The sequence below is a fragment of the Erpetoichthys calabaricus genome, chromosome 1 (genome assembly GCF_900747795.2).
Source record: "Erpetoichthys calabaricus chromosome 1, fErpCal1.3, whole genome shotgun sequence".
NCBI classification, from domain to species: Eukaryota; Metazoa; Chordata; class Cladistia; order Polypteriformes; family Polypteridae; genus Erpetoichthys; species Erpetoichthys calabaricus.
This window is the reverse complement of record NC_041394.2, coordinates 74,875,364-74,894,796: the sequence shown is the minus strand read 5'-3', so window position 1 is coordinate 74,894,796 and position 19,433 is coordinate 74,875,364. Positions and strand designations below refer to the sequence as shown.

The 19,433-nt window shown below is 38.1% G+C and overlaps 1 protein-coding gene across 1 annotated transcript in view; it reads right to left on the bottom strand.

The window, feature by feature from the left end:
- LOC114645752 (sodium/potassium/calcium exchanger 3-like) overlaps positions 1-19,433 on the bottom strand; it is a 406,374-nt gene that overhangs the window by 125,824 nt on the left and 261,117 nt on the right. Inside the window, exon 5 of the mRNA XM_051935338.1 lies at positions 2,447-2,531. Within this exon, the coding sequence (XP_051791298.1) occupies positions 2,447-2,531 (85 nt within the window). The remainder of the gene's footprint in view (positions 1-2,446; positions 2,532-19,433) is intronic.

The window sequence follows — 19,433 nt, the reverse complement described above, 5'->3', positions numbered from 1 at the left end:
AGATATTACATCAATACTTAGTTGAGCCTCCTTTTGCAAATATAACAGCCTCTAGATGCCTCCTATAGCTTTTGATGAGTGTCTGGATTCTGGATGGAGGTATTTTGACCATTCTTCCATACAAAATCTCTCCAGTTCAGTTAAATTTGATGGGTGCCGAACATGGACAGCCTGCTTCAAATCATCCCATAGATTTTTGATGATATTCAAGTCAGGGGACTGTGATGGCCATTCCAGAACATTGTACTTCTCCCTCTGCATGAATGCTTTTGTAGATTTCGAACTGTATTTTGGGTCATTGTCTTGTTGGAATATCCAACCCCTGCATAACTTCAACTTTGTGACTGATGCTTGAACATTATCCTGAAGAATTTGTTGATATTGGGTTGAATTCATCCGACCCTCGACTTTAACAAGGGCCCCATTCCTGAACTAGCCACACAGCCCCACAGCATGATGGAACCTCCACCAAATTTGACAGTAGGTAGCAGGTGTTTTTCATGGAATGCGGTGTTCTTCTTCCTCCATGCAAAGCGCTTTTTGTTATCACCAAATAAGCAAATGACTCTTTCTTCAGAAGTTTCGCTTTGCTGACTCCACCTCTCACTTCCGTGCCGGACAGACACACACACTACCACGTGTATACGTTTACATATAAGATTAGTTATTACATCTCTTCACTTTATGGCAATCAACTTTAGTTATCTGTCCTATTACACTTGCTGAACAAACAGGCTCTAGCCTAATGTTACTTGATTATGTTTACCTCTTTTGTAAGATGCTTCGAATAAAAGCATCTGCCAAGCAAATACAGTAAATGTAAATGTAAGAGTCATGGTAAGAGAGGTGACCAATAATCTGATTATAAGTTTGGCTGAGCTCCAGAGCTATTTGGTGATGGGAAAAACTTCCAGAAGGACAACTATCACTATAACATTCAAACGATCTGGGCCTTATGGCAGAGTTGCCAGATGGAAGTCTTTTCCTTAGTAAATGTTTGTGGATCCTAAAGGACTCTTAGAATGTGAGAAATCAGATTCCCTGATCTCATGAAACCAAGATTGAACTGTTTAGCCCCAATTCTAAGTGTTGTGTCTGGAGGGAACCTGGCACCGTTCATCAATTGTGCAATACTATTCCAATGATGAAGAAAGATGGCAAGATGGTGGCAGCATCATGCTGTGTTTTTTTCCTTTTTTTTTAATGGAACAGACTGGTCAGGGTCAAGCAAAAGCTACACAGAAGAAGTACATCCGGACCACACAGTGGGTCAAAGGTTCACCTTCCAACACAACAATGACCCTAAACACAAAGCAAAGACAGCACAAGAGTGGCTTTGGGGCAGCTCTGTAAATATTCTTGAGTGGCCCAGCCAGAGTCCAAAATCCAATCATATATTCTTGGAGAGACCTGAAAACAGCTTTCCACTAATAGTTTCCATCCAACCTGACAGAGCTTGAGAGGATCTACAGAGAAGAATGTAAGAACATCCATATATCCAAAGCTTGTTGCATCATACTTAAGAAGACTACAGGCTGCAAACACTGCCAAAGATGCTTCAGGTAAGTACTGATTAAAGGGTCTAAATAATTGTGTTGATGCTATATTTCAGTTTTCTTATTTTGAAATTTGAAAAAAATTCCAGAATCATGTTTTCACTTTGATATTGTATGGTATTGAGTGTTGCTTGATGAGGGAAAAATGAATTCAAATAATTTCAGCACAAAGCTGCAACACAGCAAAATCTGGAAAAAAAAATGAAGGAATCTGAATACTTTTTGAATGTATTGTACATATATTATTATACTAGAACAATCCTTAAACTCTTACACAATTATGATATTGATACTGACATCAAATGGTAAAACTATAGCCCATTACAATTTCTTGTATTTTTCATGTAGATATTTTCAGAGAGTTGGAGTCAGAACACAAGGGGAAGTACAAGCTCTAGGTGGGATGTCTCTTCATCACAAGGTCTATTTACACACCCACAACTAATAAGAGGAAGCAATTCAAAACTGATTAACTGAATAGCAGCAAGCATGAGGTTGTTAGAGAAAACCCCCAAAATCAAAAGCATACAAACACCATGAGTCCAGGTACTATGGGGCAGAAATATTACATATTGGACCACTAAAAATAGCTGTAGTCTTATGCTCCTGGCCTTAACAACTTAAAGTGTATTGTGATAACAATGCTATTAAAGACTGTTGTACTCTTTTACAGTGTCTCCTGCCTTTGTCAAATAACCATTCTATGTTTATCTTTTCTTTGAAATGGTAACAGATGTCTTTCCTTCGTCTTTCCTTTTATTAAGTTACTCGACCAAATCCACAGAGGCCGCATCTTCTTGACAATGGCACAAAGTTCAAAATACATGGGTGACTGAGTAGCCTTTGGGGAAACACCAACTCATCCATTGACTACTAGCAAGTAGACTCACCAATCAGAGAAGTGAACAGTTCTGGTGCAGAGCTGCCAGCTGCCATGAATGTTGCTCCTGCCACATCTTCACTTAGATGAAGATTCTGAAAGAATAAAGACAACAACATAGGTTCACGGGGCATTTTAATTTTTAATAGATTGTTTTCACAAGTGTTGGAGGCAGTGTGAGATTTCCATGTCATGGATGATTCTATCAAAGTGCCTGTATGGGAGATGCTTTAACCTTTTCAACTGACAGATTTCAGGCAAAAGGCCAAAGCCTGAAAGTCTTGTCATGCTAAACAGAAGTGTAATGTATTTTGGTAAAAGTGAAAGGCCAAACAGGATTCAGTAAGCAGAATTTTGCTTAATCAGAAAGTGCAGCTTTTAATTCCCATTGCAATTGACCTTAAGCTTTAGTGGTAATGAATAAATACAATTTACAAGTGTTTTGAGAAACTGTCTGTTCTGCTAACGTAAAGAAAGCCTTGTGTGTGCACTTAATCTTGGCAAGAAATGGGAAGAAAGAGTGACTTGCTTTTATCAGACTTTTTACAATTTTTTACAGTTCAGGTCCATTACTGCTTATTGCATAAATGAAGATTTTGGTTCAGGATCTGCTATGGATACTTGTGATCCGCTTAGTTGTTAGACACTTTTTAAGGAGCTCTATCAATCCACCAAAAGTCCTTATCTATATGCTCTATGAAGTTAACATCTTGACAGCAACAGTCTTTTACTATAATCTGAAAAGTATGTCAAACTGTGTTTATGTTAAAGTAGTTGTTTGTTAGGTATTGGGGGATCGTGGATAAAGTTGTCCTTATGATGTTGTTTCTGTTCAGATTTTATGAACTCCCAAAATCATATATGCAACTCAAATTGAAATGGCATTATTGCCTTCACTTTATTTGATTAAATATTTATTTTGTCAATGGCTTGTCCTTTCTTTGGAACCTAGCTCTGCTGGGATTGGCTGCAGCACCCCATGATCTTGAGTTAAATTTACACTGAAAGTCAGACAGGAGGAAATAAATGCTATGCATACACCATTTACCTATCTCAAGAGTAAATCATGTCTTCAGGAAACAAAATTACATAAATCTACATTTCATCTAGGAAAGATGGCATTTGATGGCGTGGTGGCTTGTGCTGCTGCTTTACAGCTCCAGCTCTGGTTGAGAAACTATCTGTGATGGCTTTGCAAGTTCTCCCTTTGTTTCTCTGTATTTCTCTTTTGGCTTTCACACCAACAACATGCCTGACAGGATGGTGATTCTTAATTTACCTAATATGGATGTGTGCTTGTGTGTGTGTCCTCTATTATAGATTGGCACTTTTCCACAGTGTTTCCTGCCTTTTGATAAATGCTGCTAAAGTTAAGGAGTTGTAGAAAAAGAATGAATGGATGAATACTTAAAAAAAGACAAAATGTGTGATTCAGATACAAGAAAATAATTACACCAATTTGAATGTATTTACATGACGGCAATTTTTATCAAACTTTTCTGCAATTGATTACTAAATATCAGTTTTCTATACTAAGTGATTATCAGAGGTGACTGTGTGCAGAGGGTACAGACCTATAAATACCTGGGAATGCAGCTGGATGATAAATTAGACTGAATTGCCAATACTGATGCTCTGTGTAAGAGAGGACAGAGCCGACTATACTAAGGCTGGCATCCTTCAACATCTGCAATAAGATGCTGCAGATGTTCTATCAGACGGTTGTGGCAAGCGCCCTCTTCTACACGGTGGTGTGTTGGGGAGGCAGCATAAAGAAGAGGGACGCCTCACGCCTGGACAAACTGGTGAGGAAGGCAGGCTCTATTGTAGGCACGGAGCTGGGCAGTTTGACATCCATGGCAGAGTGACAGGTGCTGAGCAGGCTCCTGTCAATAATGGAGAATCCACTGCATCAACTGAACAGTATCATCTCCAGACAAAGGAGCAGCTTCAGTGACAAATTGCTGTCACTGTCCTGCTCCACTGACAGACTGAGGAGATCGTTCCTCCCCCACACTATACGACTCTTCAATTTCACGAGGGGGGGTGGTCATTGTTAACATTAATAAATGTTATTGACTGTTATACCTGCTTCACACTCTGCACCTTGCATTATTTAACTCTATCTATCTAAGTGCAATTATAATCAGGAGCATAAATATCATAGACATGCGTATTATTTAGAATGCTATGTGCAGAATGTTTATATGTGCAAGGATTGCCTGTAGTATTTGAGGAACTACTGTAAATTAAACATAAAAATATATATATATTGAGACATGTTTTTATGCATATTGTGTATAATATATTATCAAAAACATGCCTTGCAAGTGTTATTTGCATTTGTAGAACATTTCACAGATAGAAACAGTTTTACATAGGATAATGATTTATGTTATTTTAATTTATATGTCCTCCAGTCCAACTTCCTTTTGCATTTACCATTTAGGTTGTAGGTGTTAACTGGAGCTTAAAAAAAAGCACTGAAGCCTAAACAAGTGACTTGAGGGCTAAGGTACAGAGCTCATTCTGTGAAGATGAAGGTCAGTTCAGTCTGTAGTGGACAGTAGTGTCAAAGAGACTAAAAAAACTGAAAGGATGTACAATATTGGAGAACGGGAAGGAGATGATCTGTTTAATGTTGGAAGAAATGCATTTTCTCCCCACTCTAGTAGGTCCTTCTACTCACTAATACAAATAGCCTTCTCCTCCAAACAGCCAATCGTGTGGAAGCAACTCAGTATATAGCATGTAAACAAGGTTAGGAGCTTTACTTGTTATTTGACCAAATTTCAGAATAGGCAAGGCATGTAACACAAGAGACTTTGACATGGTGGATCCATGCACTACTGTATCCAGTGTAGAGATTATGTTGGTGAAAACCACTTATTAATGAAACAGTCTAGAGAAGAATGACGATTGAAAATTTACAAATGCTCATGTAACATCTGCATACAACAGTGGTGTGTGGCTGAGAATGTCTGAATGCACAAGGTCTCACACCTTGAAAAAGATGGGCTACAGCAACAATTGACCATGCCTGGTTTCACTGTTGTGTGCTAGAAACAGGATGCTGAAGCTACAGTGGGCTGATATTCTCCAAACTGGATTAAAGAAGATTGGAAAAATATCGTCTGTTCTGATAGATCTCAATTTTGGCAAAATCTGAAATAAATTGTGCAAATCAATGCACCTACCCAGCCTTGTGTAGGTAATGTAGTTCTTGGTAGACATTAGGTTCCTTGACCGATCAGGGTGGGTTAGTTAGCAAATCACATTATCTAGTCTCCAGGCAAGGGTTTTAGCCAGTAGTCTTATATCTGTGTTAATTACTACTGGGGGTTTCCACCTTACATCCATCATTGCCAGGATATATTCTTGGTCTGCAAGACCCTGACATGTAGGATGGAAAATGTTTGAATACACTAATATTTTAATTTGGCTGTGAATGCTACCAGATTTTAAATTCAGCTTGCTTGAACCATGTACTGCACCATACATTCCAAATTAGCCCAATTAAACATGGAAGAAATGTTATATCCTTGAGAGACAATTAACGGTGCTTTGGTCATAGTACATTATTTATCATCCAGTGTTCTCTGTTAGTCAACCTGCAGCCATATCAGCTCCTGTATCTGTAAGCTGACAGGCATCTTACTTTACATATGACCACTGAATGATATAACCTTTCCATACAACACAAAATTGTATTTACTGCTTCCGTCTGATCTTAAAATTCCTTGTCTTTGTTTCTTCCTTATTCACACTAAATGAATTCGCTAACATTTTCATCCAAAGGAAACCTTGCAGGACATTTGCCACACTAGAACTATTGTTTCTGTCTGAGAGAAGAATTACTTCCTATAAATACTTAATAAATCTAATTTCAAACTAGGTGGCAGTTATTTACATATGCACTTTCACCAATAAGGGAGAAAAACAGAAAACCCACAAAGGACATAAGCAGAGGATATCCACATGTTTTGGACCATTTCATGAACACTACAGTAGAACAGAGCAGACTTAAGCAAGGCAGAGCAGCAGATGTAGTGGATTTGACAAGGTCTCATTATTGGTGTCTGTGAGTCACACATGCATGCAGTTATTGTAACAGACTCAATTCGATGTCGAGGAATGTTACAGAAAAGCCAATGACTCATTATGAGGGATGACAGCTTCACTCCGCAGGAAGGATCCATTCTAAATGAACAAGCTGAATTTTCACCTTGGTCTCCCAGAATGCCAGACTGTCCTTCCTTGGATTTAGAGTTCTCATTGCAGATCTCCAGTAGGCAGGTAGGCAGGCTGGCATTTCTGTGATCACTATTTGAAGCTGCAGGGGCTCCATAATAAGGCTTTTTTTTTTCAAAGCTTGCCACAGAAATTGCTTATTCTGATTTGATTTTTAACCTGCTTGCTCTTGTTCACTCGGTTAGACTTGATGCAGTTTAAAGGAACAGGTATACAAATTCAGTGTGGCATTGCAACAGCTTTTCAATGTAAAATTTGCATTCCCCTACAGGCTAGTGTTGAGTTCTGAAATTAAAATGTTCAACAAAAGTGAAATATTAAGATTTTTTGGAGGGGAGGACTTTCAGAAGCACCTCAAGAGGGAGGGAAATTTTTTTTTTCATTTTATTGATTTTATTGAAATCACACAACATTCCATACAAACAGATCAATTTTACAAGAATAGGACTGAAAACAAATCAACCCACACCCCTGAGAAAGAGAGCATGTGCAGCAGAATAAAACCTAAACCTAGTAAAAATACATACATAGATAAATTAATACATGAAAATAGATAAATGGAGAAGAAAAAGAAAATGGGGAGAGAATCTGCTTCCTCAGTGCTTTAAAAGCTTATTCTAGAATGTTATTGATTAGATCCTGCCAGGTTTTGAAAAATTTCTACACAGATCCTCTAAGTGAAAATTTTATTTTTTCCAATTTCAAATAATATATAACATCAGTTACCCACTGACTTAAAAGGGGAGAGTAAGGGCAATTACAGTTTGTTTGTCATTCTCCACTTTAAGCCCATCTGGGTGTACACCAAACACAGCTGTTAGTGGATTAGGAGGGATTGTGACACCAAGGCTGTCTGAAGGCATTTAAAGATTTTGGTCCAGAATGATGTTAATTTGGTGCAGGCCCAACACATGTGACCCAGTGAGGCTGGAACTTGATTGCAGTGTTCACAGGTTGGATCTTGCCCTGGAAACATTTTGGACAATTTTAAGCGAGACAGATGTGCCCGATATATAATTTTGAGTTGAACAATTGTATGCTTTGCGCATATCTATCTATCTCTCTCTATCTACAGTATATGGAGCTCGAGTGAATTCTCTGCATTGCTACCTTCCACTCCTTTTCTGAGATGTTGAGTGAGCAGGTTCTGTTTAACAAAGTTTCTAATTTGAAGATAGTGAAAGAAATGTGTTGCTTGAAAGTTAAATTTAGAATGTAATTGTTCGTAGGATGCAAAGATGTTGTCTATATAAAGATCTCTAAGCAATTTAATCCCAAATCTTTTCCAGATATTAAAAACTGCATATGTTTGCAATGAAAAGGTGGTTCTTGTGCGGATGTGCGTGCCACTGATTCTCCATCTAAAAATGCTTTCTACATTGGTTCCATATTCTGAGTGAGTGAAGCACTATTGGGTTTTTAGTATATTGGCGATAACTTGCATTTATTGAGGCGCAAAGCAAAGAATATAAAGAAGTACTGGATGATTTTACTTCCATTGTGGACCAAGCCAGTGTACTTTCATCTATTTGTATCCAGGTTTTTATAGCTTGTATGTTTGCTGCCCAGTAATAAAACTGAAAGTAGGGTAGAGCCATGCCACCTTCTGCCTTAGGTCTTTGTAGGGTCGCTCTTTGGATATGTGGATGTTTTGAGTTCCAAATAAATGAGGTTATTGTTGAATCTAATTGCTTAAAAAATGATTTATTAATGTATATTGGAATGTTTTGAAATAAAAAAAGTAGCTTAGGAAGAATATTCATCTTAACAACGTTAATTCTTCCAGCTAGAGTGAGGTGAAGGGTTGACCATCGATGCAAGTCTTGCTTAATTTATTCCATACAGACGGCGAAATTTTGTTGATAAAGAGCTTTATGTTTACTTGTGATGTTTACCCCTAGGTATTTAACCTGGGGGGTATTTTTCGTACGTCGCTTAAATCATCCGAGATCAGGTGCCTCATCTTGGATAAGTTAATGCCGGTGACACTCATCCGGGATAGGTCAGTTTTTCAAACGCATCCGTGTATTAGATTAGTCGAGCTGGATCTAATCATCCGAGATAAATGTGCGCGGCCGCGCAGAGTGAAAAGTCCATATATATTGAGTCTAGAAAACATGATCAGCAAGTCTTTGATAGGCTGTAACAAAATGACGAAAGAACGGGTGCATTTTTTTTTCACACAAGCGGTGCAAGACCTTTTATTCGAAGGACATGAAGAATTTCAAGATTTAATATGCACAAGGGGTAACACTGCAAAAGCAGCCCAGACCAGAAAAGATGGCTGGCAAAAAGTGGCTGACAAATTAAACGCTAAGTAGTGTGCATTGTACTTACTGAATGCAGCGTTTCATTTCCTATGTGTCAGATTAATTATTATTTAATATGTCATAATTCCAGATCAAACGTGAACACAAAGAGAACATGGGAACAGGTTAAAGTGAAGTACAAAAATATACTTCAAACTGGTAAATGTTAGTATATAACTATTTAAAGAATTGTTGACATAAATAATCATATATAATATAAAAAACATTAATTTTAAAGCTAATAAGAAGGCAGACAAGCAAAAAACAGCTGGAGGTCCACGCGGTCCAGACCTAACCCCTGCAGAAGAGTTGGCTCTCTAGCAAAATGCCCATTGCCTTGTTTCTGAGGGCATTCCAGGGGGAAGCTCCTCCTCAGAACCAGTGGCAGGATGTAGTGGTCACTTCATTTCAGGTAAAGGATGGTCATTGCATATATTTGTCCTCCATGTGTGCTATAGGTATGTTCCATATAGCCCTCTTTTTTGTTGGGTCAGTTGCAGGGAATGTCATATCCCTTGAACCTGTGTCTGACCAACGAGATATTGCCGAAGGTCAAATATTTGATGAAGACACTGTGTCTGATTATTCATCAGGAGGAGAGGTACATTTTCCAAATAATGTTTGATCAAACTCCACTGTGATCAGTCCCATGTGCCCCAATCACATTTGGAAACCCTGGGTGATGAGAATGTTAGGCTGATTGAGATTCTTCATGGAACTTTGGGTGTTTTTGCCTGTGTATTACCTACCTGCAATGGCATGAAACGCCTGTTTTATTGTCTGCACACACAGGTGTCCAAAAAACACTATGAAAACCCGAAGGAAATATTTCAGAGCCAAACAGACTTTACGAATTGCCTGGCAAACTACACTTTTAGATAGATTTTCCGCATCGCCAACAGTATATAAAAAAGTGCCGCTTGTAAAAAACCTCAAAGCAATGCATACTGTCTGTGTGTTTGTGAGAGCCCGACTTCGCCTAGTTTGACTTCGAATATAAGGTGCTATTAAATCTTTGAGGTACAATATTCCCCCTCGGCTAATGCAGTATCTTTCGAAAAGAATTTCCTCCAGGAGCAATAAAGGATCTTGCTGATCGCGCAAACCCCTCTCTATATGAAATTCTCATCTTATAATTTGTGCACCAATATCAATTGGTCGCTCATTCATGAACGACAAAGCCATGACTGAATGAATTCCACGCATGGACACTGATTAAGTGTGTAAGATAATCCTTGTTTACATCGAACAAACCTGCTCCGAACAGGTTTGAGGATTAGGATGTGTTGTTATGACAACACTTCCAGCAAGAGTTTCGAAAAACCGACAGATCCAGGATCAGGCCAAATCGTCAACAATTACATCCGGCTAAACGAGTAATCCACGTTTGAAAAATACCCCCCTGATCTGCGATGATAAAAGGGAAGGTGTCCAATCTAATATTGTGTGCTTTAGAATTCACTGGAAAGAGTACACTTTTATTCAAATTAATTCTCAGATCAGAGATCTTTTGAAATTCTGTAAGTGCTGTTAAGACTGCAGGCACAGAATTTTGTGAATCTCATATATACAGTACCATATCATCTGCATATAGAGAAATTTTCTGTTCCAGTCCTTCTCTGAAAATCCCCTTTATGTGATAAGAATTTCGATAGTGGACCGCCAGTGGTTCAATGGCGACTGCAAATAGCAGTGGTGACAAGGGACAACCTTGTCTGGTACCACGTTCTAGTTTAAAGTAGTCTGAACAAATGTTGTTAATACAAACTGAAGCTTCTGGACTGGTATACAGTAGTTTGATCCATGCACAAATGTTCGGGCCAAACTGAAATTTCTCTAATGTATAGAAAAGGTATTTCCATTCAATCATGTCAAATGCTTTTTCTGCATCCAATGATAATAATATTTCTGGGGCGTTTGACTTTGTTGGTGAGTATATTAAATTAAACAGACTTCGAAGATTGGAAGATAAGTGTCTACCCTTGATAAATTCAGTTGGATCTTGTGATATTACCGAAGGCAGCACTTTCTCCATCCTTCTAGCTATGATTTTTGAGAGTATCTTAACATCATTATTCAGAAGTGAAATTGGTCTATGTGATACACATTGTGATAAGTGAGAAGTCCTTATTTTGTTTAAGAAAGACGGGGATTAATGTTTGGCGAAAAGTTTGAGGTAGAATTTGACTGTCTCCAGCTTCTGTAAATGTTGCTAATAGGAGGGACGCTAGCTGAGTGGAGAATTTCTTATAAAATTCTGCAGGGTAGCCATCAGGGCCTGCTGCTTTCCTGCCTTGAAGTGACTTTATAGAATCTAGTAATTCTGATAGCGCCAGAGGTTTACCCAATTCCTCCGCACTAAAAGTACCTATTTGTGGCATCTGTAATGTATCCAGAAATGCATTAGATTGTGTATTGTCTTCTTTAAACTCAGTAGAATATAAGGATTTATAGTAGTCTCTAAATGTGTGCATTATATTTGTATGGTCAATGATTTCATCTCCATTCATGTTGGTGATTACTGGGATTGCATTGCGAACTTCTTGCTTGTGGATTTGTTGATCTAAAAGCTTATTGGCTTTCTCTCTGTGTTCATAGTAATGATGCCTGGATTTATAAATTAGTTGTTCAGTTTCTTTAGTTGTCAAGAGGTTGAGTTCTGAATGCAGAGCCTGCCTTTTCCTATGTATGTTTTCTTGGAAGCCTGGCATGTTCTTCATCTACATTTTTTAGCTCTGATACTTTCTTGGATTTTAATTTATTCCTGTGGGAAAGATATGAAATAATCTGTCCTCTTAAGAAGGTCTTTAAAGTTTCCCAGAGTATTCCAGCAGAAACCTCTGAAGATGTATTTGTCTCTAGGAAAAAACTGATTTGTTTGGATATAAATTCAGTAAAGTTCTCGTCTGTTAATAGAAGCGGGTTAAGGCGCCATCTGTGAGGTGAGTGTGTGGGGCATAGTGACTTTAGTTCCAAGATCAGAGGTGCATGGTCGGAAAAAACAATAGCATCAAACTTACAAGATTTAATTGTAGGCAAGAAATTATTATCTATAAAGAAATAACCAATTCTTGAGTAGCAATGATGTACTGATGAGTAGAAAGAATATGTCCTTGAGTTTGGGTTTAGAAACCTCCAGGGGTCTGATAAGTTGTGGTCAGTAAAAAAAAACTGTGTAATAGTCTTTGCAGTGTTAGATGTCATCCCCCCCCTGTGACAGGAGTCCTATCTAAGAGTGGATTTAAAACACAATTAAAGTCCCCAGCCATTATAATTTTATGAGTGTTCACATTGGGAATGGATGCAAATACATTTTGCATGAATTCCTTATCATCGACATTCGGTGCATAAACATTTATCAAAATCATTTTACAGTTAAATAAGTTGCCCATGACCATCACATTTCTCCCTTCAGGATCAGATGCTACTTCTGATGCTACAAATGAGACTGTTCTATGTATGAGGATTCCCACACCTCTAGTTTTCATTGTAAAGCTAGAATGGAACATTTGGCCACTCCAGTCCTTTTGCAGCCGGAACTGATCCTTGCTTAGTAAGTGGGTCTTCTGTAAAAATACTATTTTAGCGTTTAAACCTGTTAGGTGAGAGAATACTTTCTTTCTCTTTAATTCGTGATTCAGGCCTTTAACATTCCAGCTCACAAAGTTAACTGTCCCATCATGGAGACATTGATTCTGAATTTTTGATGTCATTTTATAGTCTTAACTATTTCCCCACGGGTAATTGCCATGCAGCCTATTGTTACATTGGTAGTTATAATTATAAGGATTAAAAGGATAGATTAGATATAGTCTGCTCTCTTTCTCTCCCCCCCCTTAACCCCCCCCCCCCCCTTTTTGCCTCCCCACATGAGGCTGGACCCCACTTCACAAAGTCCTGGTCCTCTGACATACCTAGAGACAGAGCACGTCCAAAGCAGTAAATACATTTTAAATTATCTCCTAGCAGAGCCTGAAACTTTATGCAGTTGAATGCTGGGTAGAAACTTGCCCTGAATATGTTCCACATCTGGATCTGCCAATGCCAAACATTTTATTGATTTCATGACAAAGTCAAAAGATCTTATTCATTAAGGAACCTGAACTAAATATATGGATATCCTGAGGTGTCATCTTATATAATCAATAATTAGTGCCTTTAAATGTTGCAGGGTAGTGTGTTGGTGCAGTGATTAGCATCGCTATTTCAGAGACTGGGTGCAGCCATTTGTTAGACATTGACCCTTCTCTGTTTCTCTGCATGGACTTTCCTCCACCATCAAGCAGATGTGTTGCTGTCACTGAAACTTGCCTCCCATTGTAAATGACCCTCACAAGTTATAAATGGGAAGATTGCCAACTGGGATTTTGGCCATTTGGGTGTTGGTGAATTATTCTGATGAATCTTTGTAAGTACCTACATAACATTCTGTACTGAGGCCAGAGACCCTTTTTGCCAGACATTATTTAGATAATAAGGGAAATATGCCTTTCTTCATTTATATGTGATTTATAAGGTTAGGATATCAGAAGTTCCACTGTTTGACTTCTCTTACCAGTTTAAAGTAACTTCCATTAAAGTTGTTTTTGAATTTTGAAGCATCAATGTGTTGACCTTTAGGCAAATTATACTGATTTTGGTGCCAGGAACAGTGAAATGGGTGCTCAGTGTTTTCCAAAGTGTCACAGTTTGTATATTCTTCAGGCCAATATTATGAATTACCCTAGGAAACTAACACTTTCAGAGTTCTGTTTAGCTTCAGAATCAAGTGAGCACCCTTCCTTTCGATATGATTTATGAACTGCTTGTCTTGAAACAAACTGGCATTTGGCCTTTGTAGTCAGCAAGTAGAATCTGAGTTGGCTGCTGACAGGGAGAAAAGTACACAAAATGACAGCCTAAAAGGTCTCCCGTGGGCCCCAGTTCTCGTGCAACTGGATGCAGTTACTGTTAGCAATCAATCATTTTGCAATGTTCCGTATCTGAACTGTGGGAGATGTTTTTAGGTGGACAAGATAAGAATTCAGACTTACAATTCAGAATGAGAAAAATCATTTGCTTTTTTCTTCAAACACTGCAAAGGGATATTTAATGAATAAGAGAGAATTACGGTGGTAATTTAACATTTACTTTAAAACTTTTACATGAGTACCTTGCAATCAGTTCTTCACTGGGACAATGGTGAGGCATTTCAGGCCAACCAACCACACTCCCAACATGTCTCGCATTCAGATTCTGTCCTGGCCCAACCCTATACTGAGATCTGATAAAAAACAAAATGAGCCTGAAAAGAGAAGTAAAGGAATCTGGACAGAGATTCTGCAGTTATCTGAGGAAAAGTTCTAGGCTTTGGATCATTTCCAGATGTCCTGACTCTTCTTTGACTCCACAGATTCCTTCTTCAGTTCTTCAGGCATGTTAAGAATACATTTTCGTCTCTGTAGGTTAGCTTTAATTAGAACTTACAAATTTTTTTACACATTTTTTAAGTTTGCTGTTCTGGTGAGGTGGCAATGTTTTAGTGTTAATGTGCAATGATCACTAATAGACAGCTGATGATGTGAATGTAAAAACACCACATGTACACTTTGCAGCCACTTTATTAGGTATGTTACACCTACGCAACAACACATCGGCTCCCATTTATCACAAGATTAAGATGATTTCATCAATGAATTCATGTCTCTCTAATGCAGGTTATTCATTCAACCCCATCCTACAGATGCATAACTGGAGTGTGGTCTGGTGCAACATTTCTAAAGCTTGTGTACACACAAAAAGAGGCTTGAAATGCAATCGCTGGGAGTTATAAAAGAACACATGACAGGGGAATATGCGTATTGTCACACACGTGTGAGTAGGAGGCAGCTAAAGGGCCTGAATAGTTGTAATACCACCACCGACTAGAGAGTGGCAGAGTGTACTGACTGTCTTTCTCTGTTACTTGCAGACCATTCCCAGAAAATCCTGCCAGGTTCCGGCATCTTCGATGACATCACTTCTGGGTCTGGCTCCAGAGATGATGTCACTTCCTGTCCTGAGGACATCACTTCTGGTTCTGGCCCTAAAGATGACGTCACTTTCTGTACGGGCCTTTAAAGCCGCCATTTTTACTATCTGTGATCAGTTCTGTTTTAGACTCAGTGTTTTCAGTAACTCTTTAAAAATTTCTACATTTGCAGCCAGGATACATTATACGGGTGGCTGCCCCAAAACTTTGTGATGTCTGGTGTGTTTATTTGTGACAGTATATTTACAACAACTCTGACCCATGCGTAAGTGGGAAAGGACAACACCCTTGATAAAGCAGGGAAATGAAGTCAAACCAGCTAAATGATGATTTCCATACACTGAGCCGTTATTATGATGTGTGTTGTCATGACAACCATATTACACCTCAAAAATGCTGAATATGATGTACAGCCTATATTTTAGCTCCCTTTTAAGTGGGACAATGCTGTGAATGTGCACTGAAGAATTTTTTTGTTTTTTTGCCAGTTTATACTGGCTACTTGTTGTCACTTCTCAGAACTGCCTGACAGGTCAACAGGATCTCTGCCAAGCTTCACTCTATCACAGTACTGGAAGCCATTAACTGACTAATAAGGTACCCATATGGTGTGGGTGTACATGCAAAACAAAGTACATGTTTTTGCCAACATAAAAAGGCATTTTTCAGCAGTGCCTGGTTCTCCTAACGTAATCAGTGCACTTTACTGCACTAATATTGCAATAAGGGCCCCTAGTGAGAATGAAACTGCTTTTGTTAATTGTAAGAAGTTACATTCCATTAATGCACAAGTCATCCATGATGTGAGTGGATAGCATTGTGTCTCTGTGGTCTTGGTCAACCCATGATTCATTTATTTTGAGGTGAAGTAGCTTTGACACATGTGATTGATAGCTGGCTTGTTGGTAAGATAACTGTCTGAACTCTCAGTCTTTTGAATGGCCTGACTGTAACAGCAATCATGTCATTACATGTGCCAGGTGATAGTGGCAAACCACTCAAATGATGGCGCAGAAGCACAGAGGAGAGGCACTATAATGCCACACATGATCTTGTGTTCTCAGCTGCGGAGTACGGCAGATACCCTTGGATGCATTTGGTGGGGTCTTGACGCGTCAGGAGGGAGAGGCTGCTCTACCAGCCAATGTAGTTTTGCAGCATCATGATTGCATATGTATGAGGTTGATTAGCATGCTCCATATATGGATGTTTCAGGGTGGTGTCCGAGGCATGTCCACATACTCACATTTACAAGATGATTGAGATTTGTAAACAGTAAATTAAATGGAAATGTGCATTTGGCATGTTTTATAAATCTGATTTTTGTTTTGGTGGGTGCATATTTTCACACTTGAGTCCATGCAAAGATTTATAAATGAGGCCTCTGATGACTGGAGAAACCTCTACATTACTCACATTTCTCTGAAATGTCCGTTGAACCAGATAAAGACTTTCCCAGCTTTAATGTTACAAGGTGTTACACCACCAAAAAGAAAAGGAAAACAAAAACTGCAGTTGAGAGCTGCAATGTTCGTAATTTTTTGCATTCAAATGTTACCTTAGACATTTAAGGGGTGAATAGTGGTACACTACCATTATTAACTTGTATCATGGGTACTATTCTGTATGCTGCCTACTGGGTTTTGAATATTATGGCTCTCCCATGAGCATAAAAGCAGCCAAACCTTTTGAAAGTCTGAAGATATATAGCATGTTGTTATGCTCTGTGAACACAGGTATGTTTTTTATGTGCTTATTTGTTGTTTAGATATCATTAGAAACATGCATTCATTCTAGCAGGTTAGGGCAGCTTAGATGTTTCTCGCAACAACTGTGGAATTCAAGCAGACTGGAGATACTTTTTCTGTTAGAGTATATAAGAAGAGATACTGGATTTTTCTGCTAATTTTAAAAAAATGTTTTAAAATGCCTGATTGGTTATTAACTTCCTTTATGTCGTTTAATAAATGCACTTTGAGCTACACTGCTTGCTTTATAAATAAACAAATAAATGTAGTAGGCATTTTGAATATTTTTTGTGTGCTTTAGAGACTTTGTGTACTTTGGAACTCTCTACTTCAAAAATGCAAAGAATAGTGAACATTTTACAGTATAAATCAATTAAAAAATTATATTTAAACAAATAACAATCCTAAGGGTAAAATTACAAAATACAAACACTAAAAAGAATAAATCAACTCAAAATACCTAAATGTAGCACTGCAAAAAATGAAATCTTTTCTAGTGGAATGGTATTTCTATCATGACTTTAAATTTTGTTTTCCTTATTGTAAGAATTATTGACTTACCAGAAATTTGAATTTATGATTACTTCGCTTAATTTTTCTTACCTCATTGGTAGATTTTTTACTAAATAAAAGTAAAACAAATCCCATTCAAAGTTATTTTTTATCTAGTTTCAGTATATGCATTTTTTTGTAGTGAGAAAGATTTGAGCCAAAACAACACTCTGACTAAGACTAATTCTAAAATACTATAATGAATTCAAAAGCAGAACCTAAATCCATAACTACTGCTGCAGATCTAAAAAATAATCAAAAAACTAAATGAATATAACAGTTCAATATTCAAAAACAAAAGAATGAAACCTGTATGTTAGAACAAGCAAATTTGACTACAATCAAAGAGGAGTGTGTTATGATTCAGCCATGGTTATTGCTCTGACTCAAGATTATTTCTTGTTTATTTCATATTTCTTGTTTTTTTATTATTAATTCTTATGTTTCTGTTATAATATAAATGTAATCAATATTGTTGTTTATTTATTAATGAGTATGAGTATTTATGCATTGTGTGTGTATTCTCTTTTCTTACTTTCCTTGTGTTTTGGAGCTCGAACGCCACAATGCGGGGCCACCCTGACCTCAGTGTCTTTATATTTCAGACTGGGGAGTTGGTCCTTCAGTTCTTCACTGATTGCTGAAGAGTGCATTACCTGTGAATATTGAATTCTCTGGTTTCAGAATTTTTTTGCAATTGTGTTTGAATTCCATTTTTTGGATTACGGTTTAGGACTTGTTTGTTGTGGAGTACATTTTTAACACTAGAATTACCAGAGCTTACGAAAAAACTCGTATATCCGGCCCACCTTAAATCACTTCTTAAATCCGTTCACACCTCTCCGCCAGCATCCTTTGTCCTCTAAATGTGCTGATAAAAGACAAGCTGCCAGCAGCCGGCTATTCCATCCCCCCACCGACTTAGAACGTGAGCGAACTTTTCCCAGTTCACGCCTTGATTGTTTACCTGGGAGTGAAGTGGAGTTTTACAGTGGAAATGATAGATCGTTATTTGGAAGACACGCATGAAATGTGTGTTCCGTTTCTAAAGTAATCTGTGTAAACACATTGTTAAAACAGAAACTTTTTCATATTTTAGAAATAAATGTTACAAAATGTAGTAGGCATAAACTATAGAATATGTAAAGCCCGAGTTCCAAAGATCAAATAAACACTTTCACAAAAGCTTCAAGAATGATTTAACAGCTTCTGTGGCGTAGTGCGCTAAGATTTGCCTCTTAGCGCAGAGCAGCTTTTCCTTGCCTCACAGACCTGAGTTCGATTCCCCTCTGGGAATGAAGTGTTGCTTTTTTTTCTTTTCTTTTACACCTCAAACGGACATAAAATTTATACATTGGTATGCACTGTCAGTTACTGAGATCGTTATATTTTCATGTGGGATGCTCCTTTTCAAATATTTTTTTAATAATTGAGACTACAATTAACAGGAACAACTGTCCTTATAACTTATTTTTAAGATCCATAACACACAGACAGACAGAGCACTGCGTAATAGAGAGACAGACAGGCAGAGAAGTCACTAGATATAGAAATAAACAGGGAAGCCACGTGTACTGAAAGAAAAAAAGAACATGTGCGTTGTCCCTGCTGTACTGAATAAGCGCAGGCGCTCTAACATCACCCCTCCCCCCAAGTAAGAACTCAGGTCTGTGAGGCAAAGAAAAGCTACTCTGCACTAAGAGGCAAACCTTAGCACGCTACGCCACAGAAGCTGTTAAATCATTCTTGAAGCTTTTGTGAAAGTGTTTATTTGATCTTTGGAACTCGGGCTTTATATATTCTATAGTTTATGCCTACTACATTTTGTAACATTTATTACTAAAATATGAAAATGTTTCTGTTTTAACAATGTGTTTACACAGATTACTTTAGAAACGGAAGTCTTCCAAATAACGATCTATCATTTCCACTGTAAAACTGCACTTCACTCCCAGGTAAACAATCAATGCGTGAGCTGGGAAAAGTTCGCTCACGTTCTAACTCGGTGGGGGGATGGAATAGCCGGCTGCTGGCAGCTTGTCTTTTATCAGCACATTTAGAGGACAAAGGATGCTGGCGGAGAGATGTGAACGGATTTAAGAAGCGATTTAAGGTGGGCCGGATATA